Genomic DNA, 16,784 nt, shown 5'->3' on the forward strand with positions numbered 1-16,784 from the left:
AAACAATCAGAGAAGTGACATTTATTTTATATCTCACTCGTTACTATACTTAACTGTGTTGGACATCACATCGCTACCTCTGTGTTTAACATTGATCGATGAGAAAAGTAGCTACTCATTCATTGGTTCAGAGTTACCGATTGAAATCAAATGTTCAGTTCCTCACGGTGTAGCACAGCTGTATATGTCCAAGGGGGGGATCAATAGCCTGAGTCATTAATTAACAAAGTAAATCCTATGGAAGCTCAATAACCAACACCTGGGTTGTCTGTGAAGAATATCAATCCCCTGGCTTGGCTTGCGATTATCCTGATTGATGAAAGTGCATTTTTGTTCTAGATGCGCCATGATTAGCACTGATTGCATGGACTTAATATGATAATTCGAAAAAATGAGGAAGGGGTCATTGATGTGATTAAATAGTTTGCCCCCTCTTTACTTGAGAGTGGATTCACATTGATACGATTGCTCAAAGTACACGCGCATGTCGAAGCATGGCAGATGCGCTTTGATATCAGTTTAATTAGCAAACCAATTAATTTAACAGCCTTTAAGCCTATTCATGTGGTTCGATGAAAACATTTTCGACCCCATTGCACTCCGAATACGTCTCCACAGTACGGCTTATTCACCAATTCACTATCCTCATCTCTCTGTCCAACCAGTTTTTCTTAATTAAAGTGCTGGTTCAATTTATTTAGTGGTGTAACCGGCAAGCGTGATCGCACGCGGTTGCCGTGTCGACGTTTTCGCTCTATCAGGGCGGTATATGAAGACAAGCCGCCGTGAGAAATGACAGACAGGACATCGAATATGACAGTTTGCTGATGGAATGGGCTGAATGAGTGGAGAAGGCGAGAAACGCTGTATACAACTGTGTCAATTAGTCCAGAGAAAACGCCCGGTTACACACATACACGCACGCACGCATACGTCAACTCAGACAATAAAAAGTCATTTCCTTTCAGAGAGGGACGTTTAAGTGTTGACATGCTGAAATAACAGTTTATCTAAGAAAGCAGACACTGCCTTAAGTCCATCACACCATTGGAGTGACAGGAATGATTCCATCTCTTGCCTCCACAACTATGACATGCCTGTCGGGGCCCAAAATAAAACATTTATATATAAATTCAACCTTGTACATGTGTGTGTGATTCGGAGTATGTATATGTGTACACAAACATAAACACACATGCACACGCATGGCTTTTTTTTTACAGCCTGTGAATTCCATCTATTCATCATGTCAGTATAAATGATGGAATATTGATCATGGAGCAAGCTGTGACTCACTGACACAGTGCGTGTGAGTGTGTGTGTATGTACAGTGTGGGTCTCCCTGTGTGTGTCAGCGTCGCGTGACAGGGCCTCTCATGCAAACATAGACCGATGTCCCCAAACACACATTCCGCCTGTCCCATTCATCAACATGTCATGCTGTCAGGGAGACAGTGGGCAGCTGGAGCTCACCAGGCTGTGCTACACACGCACACACACACACACACACAGAGGCCTTCAGCATACATTACCCCACACACACACACATTACCCTGTCTACTGGGTATGACAAATCACCGCTGGCCCACTCAGGCACACACACATGCACACACACACATACACACACACACACACACACACACACACTCTCTCTCTCTCTCTCTCTCTTAACCACTGGGGAACTTTAGGGGTCGACCCTAAATCAGCCCCAGGGTAAGAGAGAGAGAGAGGGAATAGGGAGAGAAGTGGAGGAAAGTCTGGATGGAGGACATGGATAAAAAAGCGCTGACTATACATCACATTCAGATAGAAGGGTGCACTTATAAGGGTGTGGATGACCTCAGTTCAATATTCAGAGACGGTGGAGGGCGGACAGGGCGAGCGCTGCTCTCTAATAACATCCCTCGGTTTTCATTACCGATTAGCTAATCGGCCGACGACGACGCCGCGGAGACAAAGAAGGCGATGGAAGACAGCGGGCACGAGTCAGAAAAACGAGCGACGGAGCGAGAGAGCGAGCTAGATAAAGAGAGAGAGAGAGACAGAGAGAGAGAGAGAGAGATGAGAAAAAGAAGATTAGCCTCTTAGCTCCGTGGCTGGCACAGCTGAGCGTTGGAGGCGGCGCGGTGCTGGAATGCGTGGCCGCGCGTACGGACACCTCACGCTGGGAGAGCTGCTGCATTCTGACCGTGGGCAAGGCGCGAATCGTCCGCTCTCTCTTCCGCAGATGGCTTCATTCGCATGCTCGAAGCCTCACGCGCCGCTACGATCGGTGGCGGGAGGCTTATGAGATCATAATTAAACAGGCACTCGCTATTGTTCTCCTCCTGCCGCAAAGTTTGACTGATTCCAACGACGCGAGTGGGAAAAAAAAAGAGCCTTTTTCCCCTAAGTCTAGGGCTGGCACACTCTCAATCTCTTATTCTCTGAGGTTTATCTAATACGGGGGTACTGTATCATTCTCGACACACAGAGATACGAGAGCTTTTACTCTGGGCAGAAATGAGTACTTCTTCACGTACGGTCTTAAATTGGACACAGATTTCATACATTAACTGACTCATGTGTTATTATGGATACTCTTGCCTGTTCAGCACATTCAGACACAAGACATGCCTAAAAATTCAATTTTCATTTACTTTTTATAATATACACATTGTGTTTTTGGGTGGGGGGGGGGGGGTGGGGCTGGGGGGTCAGTCCTCACCTCTCCGTTGTGCAGCCCATTGTGTTGGTGGTTGAGCTGCTGGTTGTCGTTCTCATCCAGCACCTTGTCTGGGATGGGCGGGGGGTTCTCCTCCTCCGGCTCCTCCTCCTTGGCCGCGATAACGGCCGAACGCCTGCCCTCCATGTCGGTGCTGTAACGGCTCTTCTTGTTCAGGTCGACCGAAGCGTACTCCGCGCCGGAGGGCAGCGAGTTTCTCTCCGGGGTGGCCGGCCCGGGGCTGGGGGTGAGGTGACCGTTGAGGAGAGCGGTGGCCTGGGGCGGTGGGTCAGGGCTCAGCGTACCGTTGGGTAAACCGGGGTCCTTGAGCTCTTTGACTGTCTCGTAGAGTGAGTCTTCCACGCTGACATCGCGTGAGGCAGTCTCTTTCACAACCTCATAGGTGCCCTCACCAGAGGCGGCCTGCGTGTCAGCCGTGGCCACGGCTGCCTCCAGGGCACTGTTAGGTGGGATGCTGGGCAGTTCACGGTCCTGTGGGCACTTGGAGGATCTGAGCTCTGATTGGCTGGACAGCATCTCCTCGGAGGGGTGAGGGCTTGTGTCTATGGTGTCTGTGAGTACTGTCGACAGAGATGAAGAGAATCGATGAAGATGGCTGTCATCTTCGCTAAAGATCACACACAGGCTTTGACATGTGCACATTTCATACCTGTACCACTTGTGAGTGGCCCATTGTGGGAGCTGCTGGCCACTAAATCAGTGCCGTGACTATCAGCCGATTGGCTACACGTATCCTTCTCTGAGACCTGTGGACAAAGAACTGGGTCAGGTTCACTCTCGGAAACCAAATCTTACAATTTCGAGTTACAGAAAACATCTTTATGAAGAATGAGGTTGTTATACAGGAGACAAAGAGACAAGCTGAGGAAGCTCTTTGTTTGTGGGTTAAAATTGCGGCTGCAGGTTTGACTCTATGGCACCACCTAGTGGTGGCCTTCAGTGCATCACTATTACCACAGTGATGGAGTTCCACAGAGACACAAGGTTAAGATGAAAAGGCACTCAGCTTGTCACGACAAGACAAAGACCCCATTTAACCTGTCAACTTGTGACAGACACTGCCATTTAAGTGAACTCCTCCACAATATTTTCACTGGCAAAGTGTACATTATACCATAAAGGTTACAACCAAAATATCCATCAAAACTAAAAAGGTTTTCCCGCTCCCTTGAGGTTTAATGTGAGCTCATGGCAACCTATGATTAGGGGAAGATAATGTCGGATTCATGCCAAAAGCCTTATCGGCAGGCCTAAGTGAGACACACGCGGTAGACTGACACAGTTCATATCATGTCTCGTGCTTGTCATTCTTTGCCTTAGAATTTACATAATGGGCAGACAGTAAAGATAAGAATATCGTGTTACAGGAGGCAGAGTGTAAGGAATTAAAGGATAAAGCTGCTAGTAAATTTTGACTACTATATAGTGTTTGTATCTTCTTCCCATCTGGTTGAACAGCATTTCTGGTCTTTTCTTTTTATCAACATGTATGCAATTACACCCGATTAACATCATTCAAAGCGATATGGAGGAAGCCCTTCACATCTGGTCCTCATGTAAGTCCATGTATCCATATGGAGGCCACATAAGAGCAATCTCTATAGGCAGTCAATACGACATAAAAACATGCTGGCAACGAACCCCACCCATTTAAAAACGGTAAAGGTATAATATTTTCCCACAGGAACCAGGCTGTGCAGCTGTGCGTGTGTGTGTGTGTTGTGTGTGTGTGTGTGTGTGTGTGTGTGTGTGTGTGCAGTTATGAGAGAGTGCAGTGCACAAGTTTGTGTGCACTTGTGTTTTTTTGTTATGCACATACATGTATGTACACAAGACCCTGTGGTACTGAAACATTCAGTAGCATCCTGCCAATGACACGGCCCACGCTCCTGTTCCTTCCAGATCTTTGTGTCCTATCCATTCCTAAACAACGTTGAACTCTTGAACTCGCACGATAATTTCACGACACACTCCTACTCACAGCGGAGCGTCGCTCCGGGTTTAAAAGGAAAAACTACTCATGCGTGACGCTCTTCATTTCCCTGTGGCCAAACAAAACTGCTAATTTGTCTGCTTCAAGCTTTCCGGCCGTCGACCCACGAGTTTCACGCGGCACAGCCTCTCTCCTCGTCTTCCCCCACCCGCATAATGTCATACAGGCTCTTACAGTCCTCCAGCCCTGCTATTCAGTAGCTTCTGATACCACAGCCAGCGAGACTGCCTCCATCACTTCATTTCACGTACGGAAGAAAAGCCCACCCCCCCCCCCCACCCCCCCTTTTTAATGAAAGGCAGACAGTTTCGCTCTATTGAACGTTACCGTTCAAAGTTCCATTCAAGCGACCCTGACTGAGCAGAAAATCCTTGAAATGAAAGAGTTTATACCAACGTACCCCATTCATCAGATTCTCGTGGTCTCCCGGGTGTCCTTTTGTTTTCTTCTGCCTGAGGATGAAAAAAAGAGAGAAAAAAAAAGGGGGGTGTCCATTGTTGAAGAGTTCTGATTGCTCTTTCTCTGTAGCCTCTCTCTGGATACGGTTCTTTCAGTTCACTGTGCTACACTCTGATAGCCATCAGCTGCTTCATTTGTCTGCTTCAGTATGCAAGCGTAGAACGGTACACTGAATTTCAATGCCCGCTTTATCCCTTGAGACTATTACTAATACATTCTGCATTTTGGACCGAAAAGACAATGGCACACTTAACAGGATATAGACGTATTTTTTTTTTTTTTTGTACTTACTCCAGACCATTCATTAACATAGAGCTCTGTTATAGCTACCGTATTACTGCTGTGATATAACATAAGATGTTATAACTACTCAAGTACAACATTTTACTACTGAAGTATATGTATTTATGTATATAGGCCACGCTACATTTTGCCTGCGGGTTTCAATCAACAAGGAACGATGTATGTCTATGTTCGCTGTGATAGAACATGTTATGTTAGGTCTTGTATCTCTATGTTTACTGTGAAACAAGTTAGGGTCTTCTATCTCTGTGTTCGCTGTGATAGAACAAGTTAGGTTAGGTCTTGTATCTCTGTGTTAGCTGTGATAGAACAGGCTAGGTTAGGTCTTGCATCTCTATGTTCGCTGTGATAGAACATATTAGGTTAGGTCTTGTATCTCTGTGTTTGCTGTGATAGAACAGGCTAGGTTAGGTCTTGTATTTCTGTGTTTGCTGTGATAGAACAGGCTAGGTTAGGTCTTGTATTTCTGTGTTTGCTGTGATAGAACAGGCTAGGTTAGGTCTTGCATCTCTATGTTCGCTGTGATAGAACATATTAGGTTAGGTCTTGTACCTCTGTGTTTGCTGTGATAGAACAGGCTAGGTTAGGTCTTGTATCTCTGTGTTAGCTGTGATAGAACAGGTTAGGTCAGGTCTTGTATCTCTGTGTTAGCTGTGATAGAACAGGCTAGGTTAGGTCTTGTGTGTTTTTTGGTTGAGTTTGAGTAATCCTTACCCTTGGCATCCAGCACACAGCAGCAGGAGCAGGGAGAGGAGCAGGAAGGCAGAGAGAGCCGTGAGGGTACCCACCACAGCCAGCTGTCCGTCAGCCAGCGCAGACGTGCCCGTCACGCCGGACCCCGCCACCCCCTGCCCCAACACGGCACCCAGCACAGGAGCCATCGCACGTCACATGAGCGTGGGGAACGCTGCACTTCAGCCACGGATGCCCTACTGCAGGAACTGCAAGCGCGGGGGGGAGAGAAGACAGGACGTGAGTGCCGACTACGAAACTTATCAGTGCACTGGAATTTAGGTGTACCAAACAAAAACATCCGTTAGTCACACCAGACCTGACGCTGCATATTCTATTACAGTCACTTCTCCATTTAAACTCTATCTATTCTCCACATCAACCACTGAAACCTCATTCAAGCTGATAATTCTAATGAAGTCAACCCGATCACCTGAGTCATGCTGAAAAAAAGACTAAAAACAAAAATTCCCCACAGTAAAAATCAAAAGATTCATTTTTTTCTCAGATCTGATATCACCAAACCCCGTTATGGTCATTCTTTCCTCCTTTAAGGAGAGCTTGTGTTAGTTTTCCCATTGTGTCCTGTACAGTTGCATAGCCACAAGGGGGCGCACTAAGGCAGACAAGATGTTCAGACGCAACAATTCTCCGCATTCCTGTTGCACTTCACTGCAGTCAACTCAGTAAGAGAATACTACTGAATATGTATACACGGGGTGTCTCAAAAGAAACCACTATATGTAGGCCAGTTGTATCTGAAACAAATCCAAAGATTTAGGATAAACTCAAAAGGGCCTCTGTTCTAAATTATTTTAAGCCAGGGAGGGGTGCAATGTGTGCCCCACCTCCACAAACTGAATGGACAGATAACAATCAGATGGCTGGCATCCCAGAGTGTGGCAGAGGCCCAGTCACTCTGTCTGTTCTTTTGTGTTAAAAGGGAGGAGAGGACAGAGAGAGAGAGAGAGAGAGAGAGAGGGAGAGAGAAAGAGAGAGATGGACAACAGTTCAGGGCTCTGGAGTCTCTCTGAGAAGAGAGTCTTTCCTTCTCAGTCAGTCACTCAGACTAAACTCAGAGAGCAGGCCAAACTCACCCCCCCCCCCAATTTTATACAAACATTCTCAGAATTCAGTGGGTGTAGGTATTCTCCTTCTCTCTCTCTCTCTCTCTCTCTCTCTCTGTCGCTCTCTCTCGCTCTTTCCCTCATGCACACTCTTTTTCTCTCTCGCTCTTTCTCATTCTCTCTCTGTCTTTCTCTTTGTCTTCCCTTTTCTCTCTTTCTATTTCTGCTTGTGGTTTGTGTGTGTGTGAGCGCGTGTTTGTGTGTGCGTGTGTGTGTGCGTGTGTGTGAGTGCGTGTATGTGTGTGTGTGTGTGCGTGTGCGTGTGTGTGTGTGTGTGCTCACATGTTGTGTGTTATGAAAAGCCTTTTGTGCTTCTCTATGCAAATACAGTGGGGACATGGTGGGAGATTTGAGTTTTAAGTTCCTGCCAGGTCTGAAAATAAAAGCACTGAAACTTCTCTTTGACTAAGACTCTCAGGGTCTTAACGTTACAACAGTGAGGAAAAGTAGTATAAGCATCATCATGATTGGAGATAAATGAATTAGGTCTGAGGGTCTGAAGTATAAGATAAATTTTCTTTTAATACCCGCATAAAACCCATGAAAACCACTTCCTGAATATGAGGTGATGTAAACACCCACGTTAGCGGTCACAATCAAATTCAAAACAATGTCCACGTTCTTTTTTGGAACAACAAGTTTGCAAACCATTTCTTAGAAGAATATAAGTTATTGAATGCTGTCGTACCTGGATTCTTGGATGGTTTTGGTCGTCTTTGCCTATAGAAGAAAAGAGAGAGAGAAAGAGAGAGATAAGAGACAGATATTACACCCTTAGCACACAGTGTACTGAAGGAGAGTGTGGGGAGCAGACGATGATGGATGCCCTGATATGGGTAGCACAATGACATCATACACTATCATATCATAGTGCTGTATAATCCATTCTAACTCTCTGTAGACAGAAGAAAGAAATTTCCTTCACGAATCATGACAAAACAATGCAGTGTAGCATGGAGCATGACCAAGAGTAAGATATGTTACCCCTCTCCTTACTTCACCCCAAACCCCCCCCCCCCCCCTTTTTTTTTGGAGGGGGTGTGGTCCTCACTGAGACACCATTTGAAATAACCCCTCATACAGTAAACGAGCAAAAAGCATCAAGTAAAAACGCAGCTGTTACTCTGTGCTATTCTGGTGCCAAACCACAATGCTGTGTTTTTATGAGTATGCTTCTGTCTGAGCAATCACCTTGTCACTATGCTCTCACAGACAGAAGCTGCTATTGCATTGTCATGGCAACCATCCTCCAAACATAGTATGTGTAATCATCTGCTTTAACAACCATGCACTGTTTTATGCAAGAGAAAAATCATTCTTTTTTTTTTTTTTTTACCTTTTATGTCAAAATGAGACAGAGAGGACAATCCAGAGAGCACAAAATACTCCCCCCCCCCCCCCCCCCCCCCAGCCTTTAAAGTAGAAACAATTCCTTTTCACTTTGGTAATCGAGCCTTCTATTTCATGCCATTGAAAATAAGAGAATGGAAAAGCCATTGGAGGAGGAATGTGCTTGGAAATACATGAGTTCCACACTCCAAATGCAGCTGTGGCCCTCTTCACTCATCAACAGAGGCAAAACGGGGCCAGGTGCCAATGGCAGCATCCACTGGTCTTCTTTTCTACCCACTCTGCTCTAAAAAACCACAGGCAAGGCAAAGACTGAAACACCCCCCCTCCGCCCCCCCCCACACGCAAACACAAACACACACACACACGCGCGCGCGTATGCACGCACACCCTCCAATAATAGCCTAAACCCTAAGCTAGTCTGTCAGTCATGAGCTACACATGTGTGTGTTGGTGACACGGGTCTGGCTGGTTTGGAGTGTAATCACAGAGTCCTACAGTGCAGAGGCGTCCTTTGTGGAGGCTGCAGAGATACACTATGGGTTTCTTTGGGGAGCACAGCTGGATGACCCCTGAGAAAGCTTCCTCAAGAAGATTCTCATGTGAATGCCAGAGGCATTTCTTGGATAAATAATTAGATTTCTGGAGGAGTAATACAATGAGGATATTTTCTGTTTTGTTATTGTAAGCCTCTCTGCTGATAAAGACTACTATACAGATTTAGCAGTAAGACACCACGGGGAGTACGAAGGGAATATCGCTAAATAGACCAAAAAAAGAAAACAGAAGAAACAAAAAAAATCTGTAGTTATCATATTTAATCTTACATACGTCCAATCTAAAACCACTTTTCTATTGCTTACAGCTTGTGAGTATTAGCTGGATGAAGGGTATATATATATATATATACACACACACACACACACACACCCTGACAATGAGCTGATGACTCCACTGCACAGTAAAAACAACGGGAAATAACCAAACAAAACCAAAAGCCTCAAGTTCTCTCTCAGGCTCTTTCAGCTGAATTTCACACTGCCGCCGTACACCGCTGAGTGTTCCAGTGCCACAAGGCCAGTCACGCAGGCTAATAGATGACACGCCAATCAAGGAGCTGGTCCTAAGATTCCTCCCTCCCTCTCTCCAACCCTCCCCCGTACCCTCACAACCTGTCACTCTCCCATCTCCACGCATCTCAGAGGACTGTCGCCAAGCCATGTGCAGGGCTGAGGGTGGAGGCTCTAGTGTTAGGCTGTTCTGATTGGACGGCGGTAAAGAGGGATCAATACATCAGCCATCTGAAAGAGTGAGAGTTAATGGGCCACGCCCATTCTCCAAGACTGCTGGATTCAGGAAAAACAATATCCAACAGGCGGTAGATTCTGCCCTCCCCAGTATTGTCATCTATGATACCATCAGAGTAACTAATGAACTGGAGCTAATTTAATTTGGTACACGGGCAGTGCGGTGGTGTGTGAGCTGAGGTGGGGGGAGGGACTCCCTGTCCCTGGGTTGGTGTGTCAACCAGACCTTCCAGCAACCTACTCACCAATCAGGAGCTGAATATCAGAGCTCTGGCCCGGAGGGCATCCTGCAATTAAAACCACCAGCGTTAATCAAGTGACCTCCTGTTGCCATGGTAATGGAATTCTTCCCCTTATGTTAATCGCTTGGCATGGAAATTGATCCTCCTCTATTGCGTGCATGTGTAATTTTTTTTTTTTTTTTTTGCTCTGAACACATTGTTCTCTTTTCACATAATGGAGACAATGTGTGGCACACGGTTAGACAGTTTGCATCTTCTCTGTTGTAGCACCAGCATGAGATGTGGGTTTGTTTGAACTGCGAATTGAGGAAATGACTACTTGCTGAACACTTCCGTAAGAAAAAAGGCAAAGCCAAAACAGCAGCTGTTTAGCTTTTGTGATACTTCTACAAAATGAGAGGTCCATCTCCTTTTCTTCTTTTCTGTCAGGCTTTGGAGGTCACATGGACGGAAGCATGTTTTGGGGACAGCGGGAGCGGTAGCTATGTCCTCCAGTCACCCCTGACAGAGTAAGTACAGTTCAGACCAATGTCCCTCTTCAGTGTCATCTTTTAATGCAGATATTTCCTGTTCTCTGCACCACTGACCTTACCAGACCTCCCTCAACGACATATGATTATTAACACCCAAGCACTCACTGGAACTCCTTCTCGCTCTCGCTCTCTTTTTCTCCCTCACACACACACACACACACACACACACACACACACACACACACACACACACACACACACACACTTTTTTCCCACAGCAGAGCTAAAATTTATTCAAATGGGATTATTGCGAAGTGTGTACTATTCAAACCAGACAAGATAGTGGTATCTAATGGTTAACATTTCATCAAGGCTTTGCAGCTGTTAATATTCCACTAAAAACTATTGCACACAACCTGTGAGCCTACAGACACCAAAACTACCGCCAGAGAGAGAGAAAAAAAAAATCTGCCATTATAAACTTTAGTGCTGATGAAGCACTTCCACAAGGCTGTTCCATGAAGTGAAATGAAGTGAGGTGAATTTGGATGGCAAACTGTGATGGGGACATTCTTAGAGATGCCTCATTCTATGTCTTTTTGGGCTTTTTTTTCTCGTTCCTCTCCCCTGTTGCTTTAGCCTTGGGCTGTTGCTCGGCATTCAGAGGACTGGCTTTGCTAGGTCGTCGGTTCAGTTCAGCACAATGCAGTCTGTGTGAGTGTCTGACACACACACACACGCTCTCGCTCTCTCTCTCTCTCTCTCTCCCTTTCTCTCTCTCGCTCTCTCTCTTCCTTTCTCTCTCGTGTTCTTTCACTCTTACTGTATTTCACACTCTCTTTCTCCTTCTCTCTCTCTCTCTCTCTCTCTCTCTCTCTCAATCTATCTATCTATCTCCATCTCTCTTTGGTCAAGACCTCCTGAGAAATAGGAAGCTGAGCTACCACTTCTGTAGTAATTGAATTTGACACAGCTTATTTTGGAAGAGTGAGAAGCAAGAGAGCGAGAGAGATGAAAAACAAATCTCCTCAGCATTCAAAACAAACAGTGCTGATCCTGAAATCGAATTTGCCAGCTCCACTATGGATGTAGCAAAGGCTCAATTGCCAGTCATGCATGAGGAGAAATTAGCAGATTGTGCTGCAAGCATTTTACTATTTGGTAAGTCATCCATATTCGTTTAATAAGCTAAGCACATTCAGAAGTGATAGATGAGCAGTGACAGTTTCAGATGCAATTCTAGTGCTTGTCCCACGTCTGAACTGACCTCTCCTCATGAAACAATCACAATGCTATTGAACTACTGGACTGAGGTATGCTAGAGCAGACAATGTCAGACAAATTCTACTAGCCTGAAAATGAGGCTCAGTGTGTGTGTGTGTGTGTGTGTGTGTGTGTGTGTGTGTGTGTGTGTGTGTTGTGTGACTGTGAGACAGAGAGAGAGAGAGACAGAGAGAGAGAGAGAGAGAGAGAGAGAGAGAGAGAGCTCATGTGCGCCTGTGGGTGAGATTACGTATGCCTCTTATACCTTCATCAATCAAAAGCAACTTTTTATTCATTAACAAAACCTTGGTAATTGTAAAAGTCTTCGTCTAATGGACCCGGAGATATTAAACAATCCCCAAACAGTTTTGAAACAGAAACCTTCATCCACAGACATGGGAACAGTAGTCCACTTTATAGAAAGCAGTGAAGGAGCCACTGCACTATCAACGTCCAGATGATGGTCTCAGCGCAGACACGACACATCTTGTCCTGTTGGATTACTTAAATGTGTGGTTAACAGTTGATAGTGCTTAGCCAGAAAACCCTCTTTCTGGTGAGGTGCAACACTCAGCAGATAAAAGGATTAGCAGGTCACATAAGATGGGCCCTTATTCTCATTTACTTCCCCTCCACAAGGGAAGCACAGCTGAGGATTCACCGCAACACGCCCTTCTTTTACTGAAACAGAGCTACCGGGAAAACGTTCACGCACATGCTCAATATAACACAGCATCATCACCATAAAACACCCATAGCCGCGGAATCTAATGCGCTAACAACGCCCGAGCGGCAGCTATATATTACACAAAGCAGCAACTTGGTTCCCGGACGATAAGCACAAAGCAATGGGGTATTAATACAGGGAAGAGTGAGGGAGAGCCGATGAACATATTAAATGGGAAAGTGATACCTCTTTACAAGCGTCCTTCAAGTCCATTAGCACTAGTAAGATTTATTAAAGCTAGCTGAATGCTCTGTCAGGGTCTGAATCTACAGGCTCTGGTATCCCCATTAACACAAACACACACACACACACACACACACAAAGATACACACACATGCACACACACACACGTACTTGTATATTCCCCTCTTTGTGTCCCTGCTTCTCCCACACTCGCCATCCCAAAATCAAATAAATCACACACGTGGGGGGTGAGGCTGTTCACACTGGAACTATAAGCTACACCTACCCTCCACCCCACCCCTGTCTCAAATCAAATAAATCACATGGGGAGATAGGGGAATTGCAAAGGCCCAAAGCAGCCACAGAACAAACACCTCCCCTCTGAATTAAAGGAAGCCTGAAACAAGGAAAAGATACAGCCCCCCCCCCTCCTCCGTGCGCCTCCTAAATGAAATCAAATAAAGCTGTAACTTGCATATGTATACACATGTACATGGCGCGTGTGTGTGTGCATGTGTGTGCGTGTGTGTGTGAGAGAGAGAGAGAGAGAGAGAGAAAAGGAGAGAGAGAGTATTAGTGCGTGTGTGTAGGGGTGTATGTGAGTGTGTGTGTGTGTGTGTGTGTGTGTGTGTGTGTGTGTACTGGGATAAAGAGCTGGAGGTTGTAGCTCTGCTGACGCTTACACTGACCTTTCCAGCTCACCATTTATCAGAGAGCCTCAGCAGGCTAGGAATCCATAATGCTTTTGTCTGGATGTCTCTCTCCTCTCCTTTCCCCATACTGAACTCCCTCACATTATGCATCTACAAATAACACTTTTCATCACCCCGCATAAATATGGTAAAATATGGAAGTTATGCAGTTCAGTCAAGGTTTGCAGAAAAAAAAAGAACAGTGGGATGGTTGAATAACGGCCGAGGTTTCAATGACAACAGAGGAATGTAATAATTTAGAAGGATTCAGAAACCTCAGACGACAATGGTGACAGACAGGAGCTCCTCATTAAATATCTTCTCCATTCAGGGAAAAACAGTCGGTGACGCTCATTTGACAAACGTTTGCACATGTATGTTGAGCTGTGACTGTATGTCTGTGCGCTAAATTTCAGACGAATCTTCAAACTGAGCACACGATTGACACATGCATATATATGTAGCAGCGTCAGTGAACACAAAAATAAACCAGCGTCAGTCCAAAAAAAAAAAAAAGAAAAAAAAAGAAAAGAAAAAAAAAAAGAAATCAACCGAGATGAAACATTTCTGTTCCGTATGGCTGATCAAGTGGCAAAGACAGAATAGAAATGAACCAATTAGTGAGAGATGTCTGCGAGGCAGCAGTGTCTGAGCACTGGAATACATTAACAGGCAGCAACAGCAGCCGTGTCTGCAGACAGGTCTGACTCTCCCTCTCTCTCTCTGAGGTGCACTGATGGCTACAGGCCATGCTGTATCACGCTACAAACTCTCCCGTGGCGAGGAGGGAGAGAGAGAGAAAGAGAGAGAGAGAAAGAGGTTCAGACTAAATGTCCTCACATGTGGGCCTGAAAGGGTTTTAGTCTTATATATAGTGCTAGTGCAGTGGTGTCTGAACCATTTCCTCTAAAGAGACCCCACCCTATACACCTCGGCCCACACCCGACCACGCACCCTCCACCCTCTTCAACATCCACCGTATGTGTTTGTCTGCTTCAGCCGCTGAAGAGGCTCTTGAAAACCACCTTCCATTAGCACCAGCAATTACATCTCAATCGTCTGCCTCATTTCCTCATTAAAGCATTAAGCTGCAGGACTCTTTAACACGGCACTGTTCAGAGTTCTGTAGAGGCTTCCACATAGGAGGCAACCTTTGGCAGTGCCCTGCACTTCACGGCTGATATAGATCATTCGCGGAGTCCGTCAAACCCACAGCGTGATGGCTGCGCCAGTACGTAATTTAAGCCGGAGTTCAGAACCTGAAATCGTTAGCATGAAATATGATGGAACATCAGAGTTCTTAATGCACTGTCTGTGAGCTGCCTTTTCATTCCTCTGTCCAGCAGCGAAGAGCATTATTAATAATTCTGTTTGAATAGATCTGTTATGTTGACGTGGATATGCCAGATCTAGTTATCCCATCTTCTAAAGGGTTGAGGTCTCAATCTACAATTAAGACATCCAGCTTAAGAGTTTCATGTTACAGGGTTAGTTAGAGCATGAACAGTCGTAAAAGGGTACATGTTTTAAACCAGAGCAACTGCATTCTTTTAAAAAAAAAAAAAAAGCAACAGATGAGGGGAAACTGTGCGCACAGTAATACTTTGGAAGACGTTTCTCTTTTAAGTTTTTCTCTCTCCAATAAGAGAGGCATTTCAGATTAAGCATTGCACGGAAATTGCAACACTGTAATATTGTTGCTAATCTTTTGGTCGAAGATTCTGTTGGAGCATAATGTCCACATACATGCGCATGTGCACACACACACACACACACACACACACACACAGAGTGCTCCAGAACCTGAGGACTTTGTGGCAGTCATATTGATCTTTCTCCATACACCGAAGGTTCAGCTGCTTGCCTACATACTTGGCCATTAGAATTCCCTCAGGACTGAACTCATAAAGACAAACAGGATGATAAATTTGGTCCTCGACAAGCCTTTCCTGTCAACAGGGCCAGTTATAGAGCTTCTTGATTAAAGGAGAGCAAGCCCCCCTGCTAACCCCTGTACCAGCCAACGGCATTTGCAGAGAAACCCTTCTCCTGCAAGGCTGCAGGGGCCCCTGAATGAACCAGATAAAAGGGCAGGAGACAGGAAGCTCAAGTCCCAGCATAGAAGTAGCATTCCACGGGACCTAAAAATAAAGCGGAGTAAACATTCCTCATGGGAATAGAACAAAAATACGAGGCTTTAATCCCCGAGGCCTTGGCGGAATGTGTCCCTGTCAGATGTCAGTGCTACAGTTGTGAGGGATCCTCCAGGCGTAAGATGGGACTCATTTGGGAAAGATACCCCCAGGGAGAAGTGCAGCTCACTGGGGCATGACTCCAGAACGCTCTCTGGAGATACAAGAGAGAGGAGAAGCTCTGGGAAAGAGCAATGCGACAGCTCTCGCCATGGCAACAAGAGCTATCCCCTGTCACACCGTTAGTCAGATACTGGAGGACAATCGCATGGTCATTTTACATCTAAAAAAAAAAGCAAAAAAGCCTCTATACGTTTGGAAATTTATGCAAGATCGCAGATTAAACTCCCAATCGTTCCTTTAATATAGTTCATAGTATTTCTGTAAACAATGAAACACAGGGAACAAAAGATTCACAGCACAGCTTTTATCTATGGAGTGAAGTCTTAAATCATGCCTGGAGAAACTGGGATTCCATTTCTATTGTGTTCACAGCATCATTCATTCACTTGTGATGCAAATAATAATCAGAGTGTATTTATCCCCCGCTTGACCACCTGCTCAGAGCAGAAATGCATTTCTAGGTCGATATAGGATTAGGATACGCCCGTCTTAGTGCTGGGGTGTGGGGCCCCAAATGGGTCGACTTTAACTGTTCTTGTCATTAGATATTAATGATACTGAGCCAATCGCGTGCTTTGTTTTTCTCGGACCAGTCTCATCAGCAAAAAAAAAAAAAAAAAACCTGTGTAAGAAGGACCAAAACAAAAACTCTCCTAAACGAGAACTTGCTGGACGCCAAAACGTCTAGCCTTGCATGTTTCCTTGAGGTGATTTACCTCATATCCTTGTTAATGACTTGTACTTTCTAACACAGTTTCTAGCACAGTTCGCTGGTTTGCCAGAATTACTACATCCAGCACAATCCCTTCAGGCGATAGTAAACATGGGCCCTTAGATGTTTGAAACAGACAGCCCTAAATGCTTTGAAAGTGTTCCTTTTTTCCATTGTTCAA

General features: G+C 45.4%; 1 protein-coding gene across 1 annotated transcript in view; it reads right to left on the minus strand.

Annotated features, from left to right (window-relative positions):
* The window catches only part of pag1 (phosphoprotein membrane anchor with glycosphingolipid microdomains 1), a 31,149-nt gene that overhangs the window by 1,714 nt on the left and 12,651 nt on the right, over positions 1-16,784 (minus strand). Inside the window, exons 2-6 of the mRNA XM_030789510.1 lie at positions 8,028-8,059; positions 6,195-6,421; positions 5,119-5,170; positions 3,375-3,471; positions 2,708-3,285 (exon numbers count right to left, since the gene is read on the minus strand). Of these exons, the coding sequence (XP_030645370.1) occupies positions 2,708-3,285; positions 3,375-3,471; positions 5,119-5,170; positions 6,195-6,361 (894 nt within the window). The 5' untranslated portion in view covers positions 6,362-6,421; positions 8,028-8,059. The remainder of the gene's footprint in view (positions 1-2,707; positions 3,286-3,374; positions 3,472-5,118; positions 5,171-6,194; positions 6,422-8,027; positions 8,060-16,784) is intronic.

This window comes from Chanos chanos, chromosome 12 (assembly GCF_902362185.1).
Source record: "Chanos chanos chromosome 12, fChaCha1.1, whole genome shotgun sequence".
NCBI classification, from domain to species: Eukaryota; Metazoa; Chordata; class Actinopteri; order Gonorynchiformes; family Chanidae; genus Chanos; species Chanos chanos.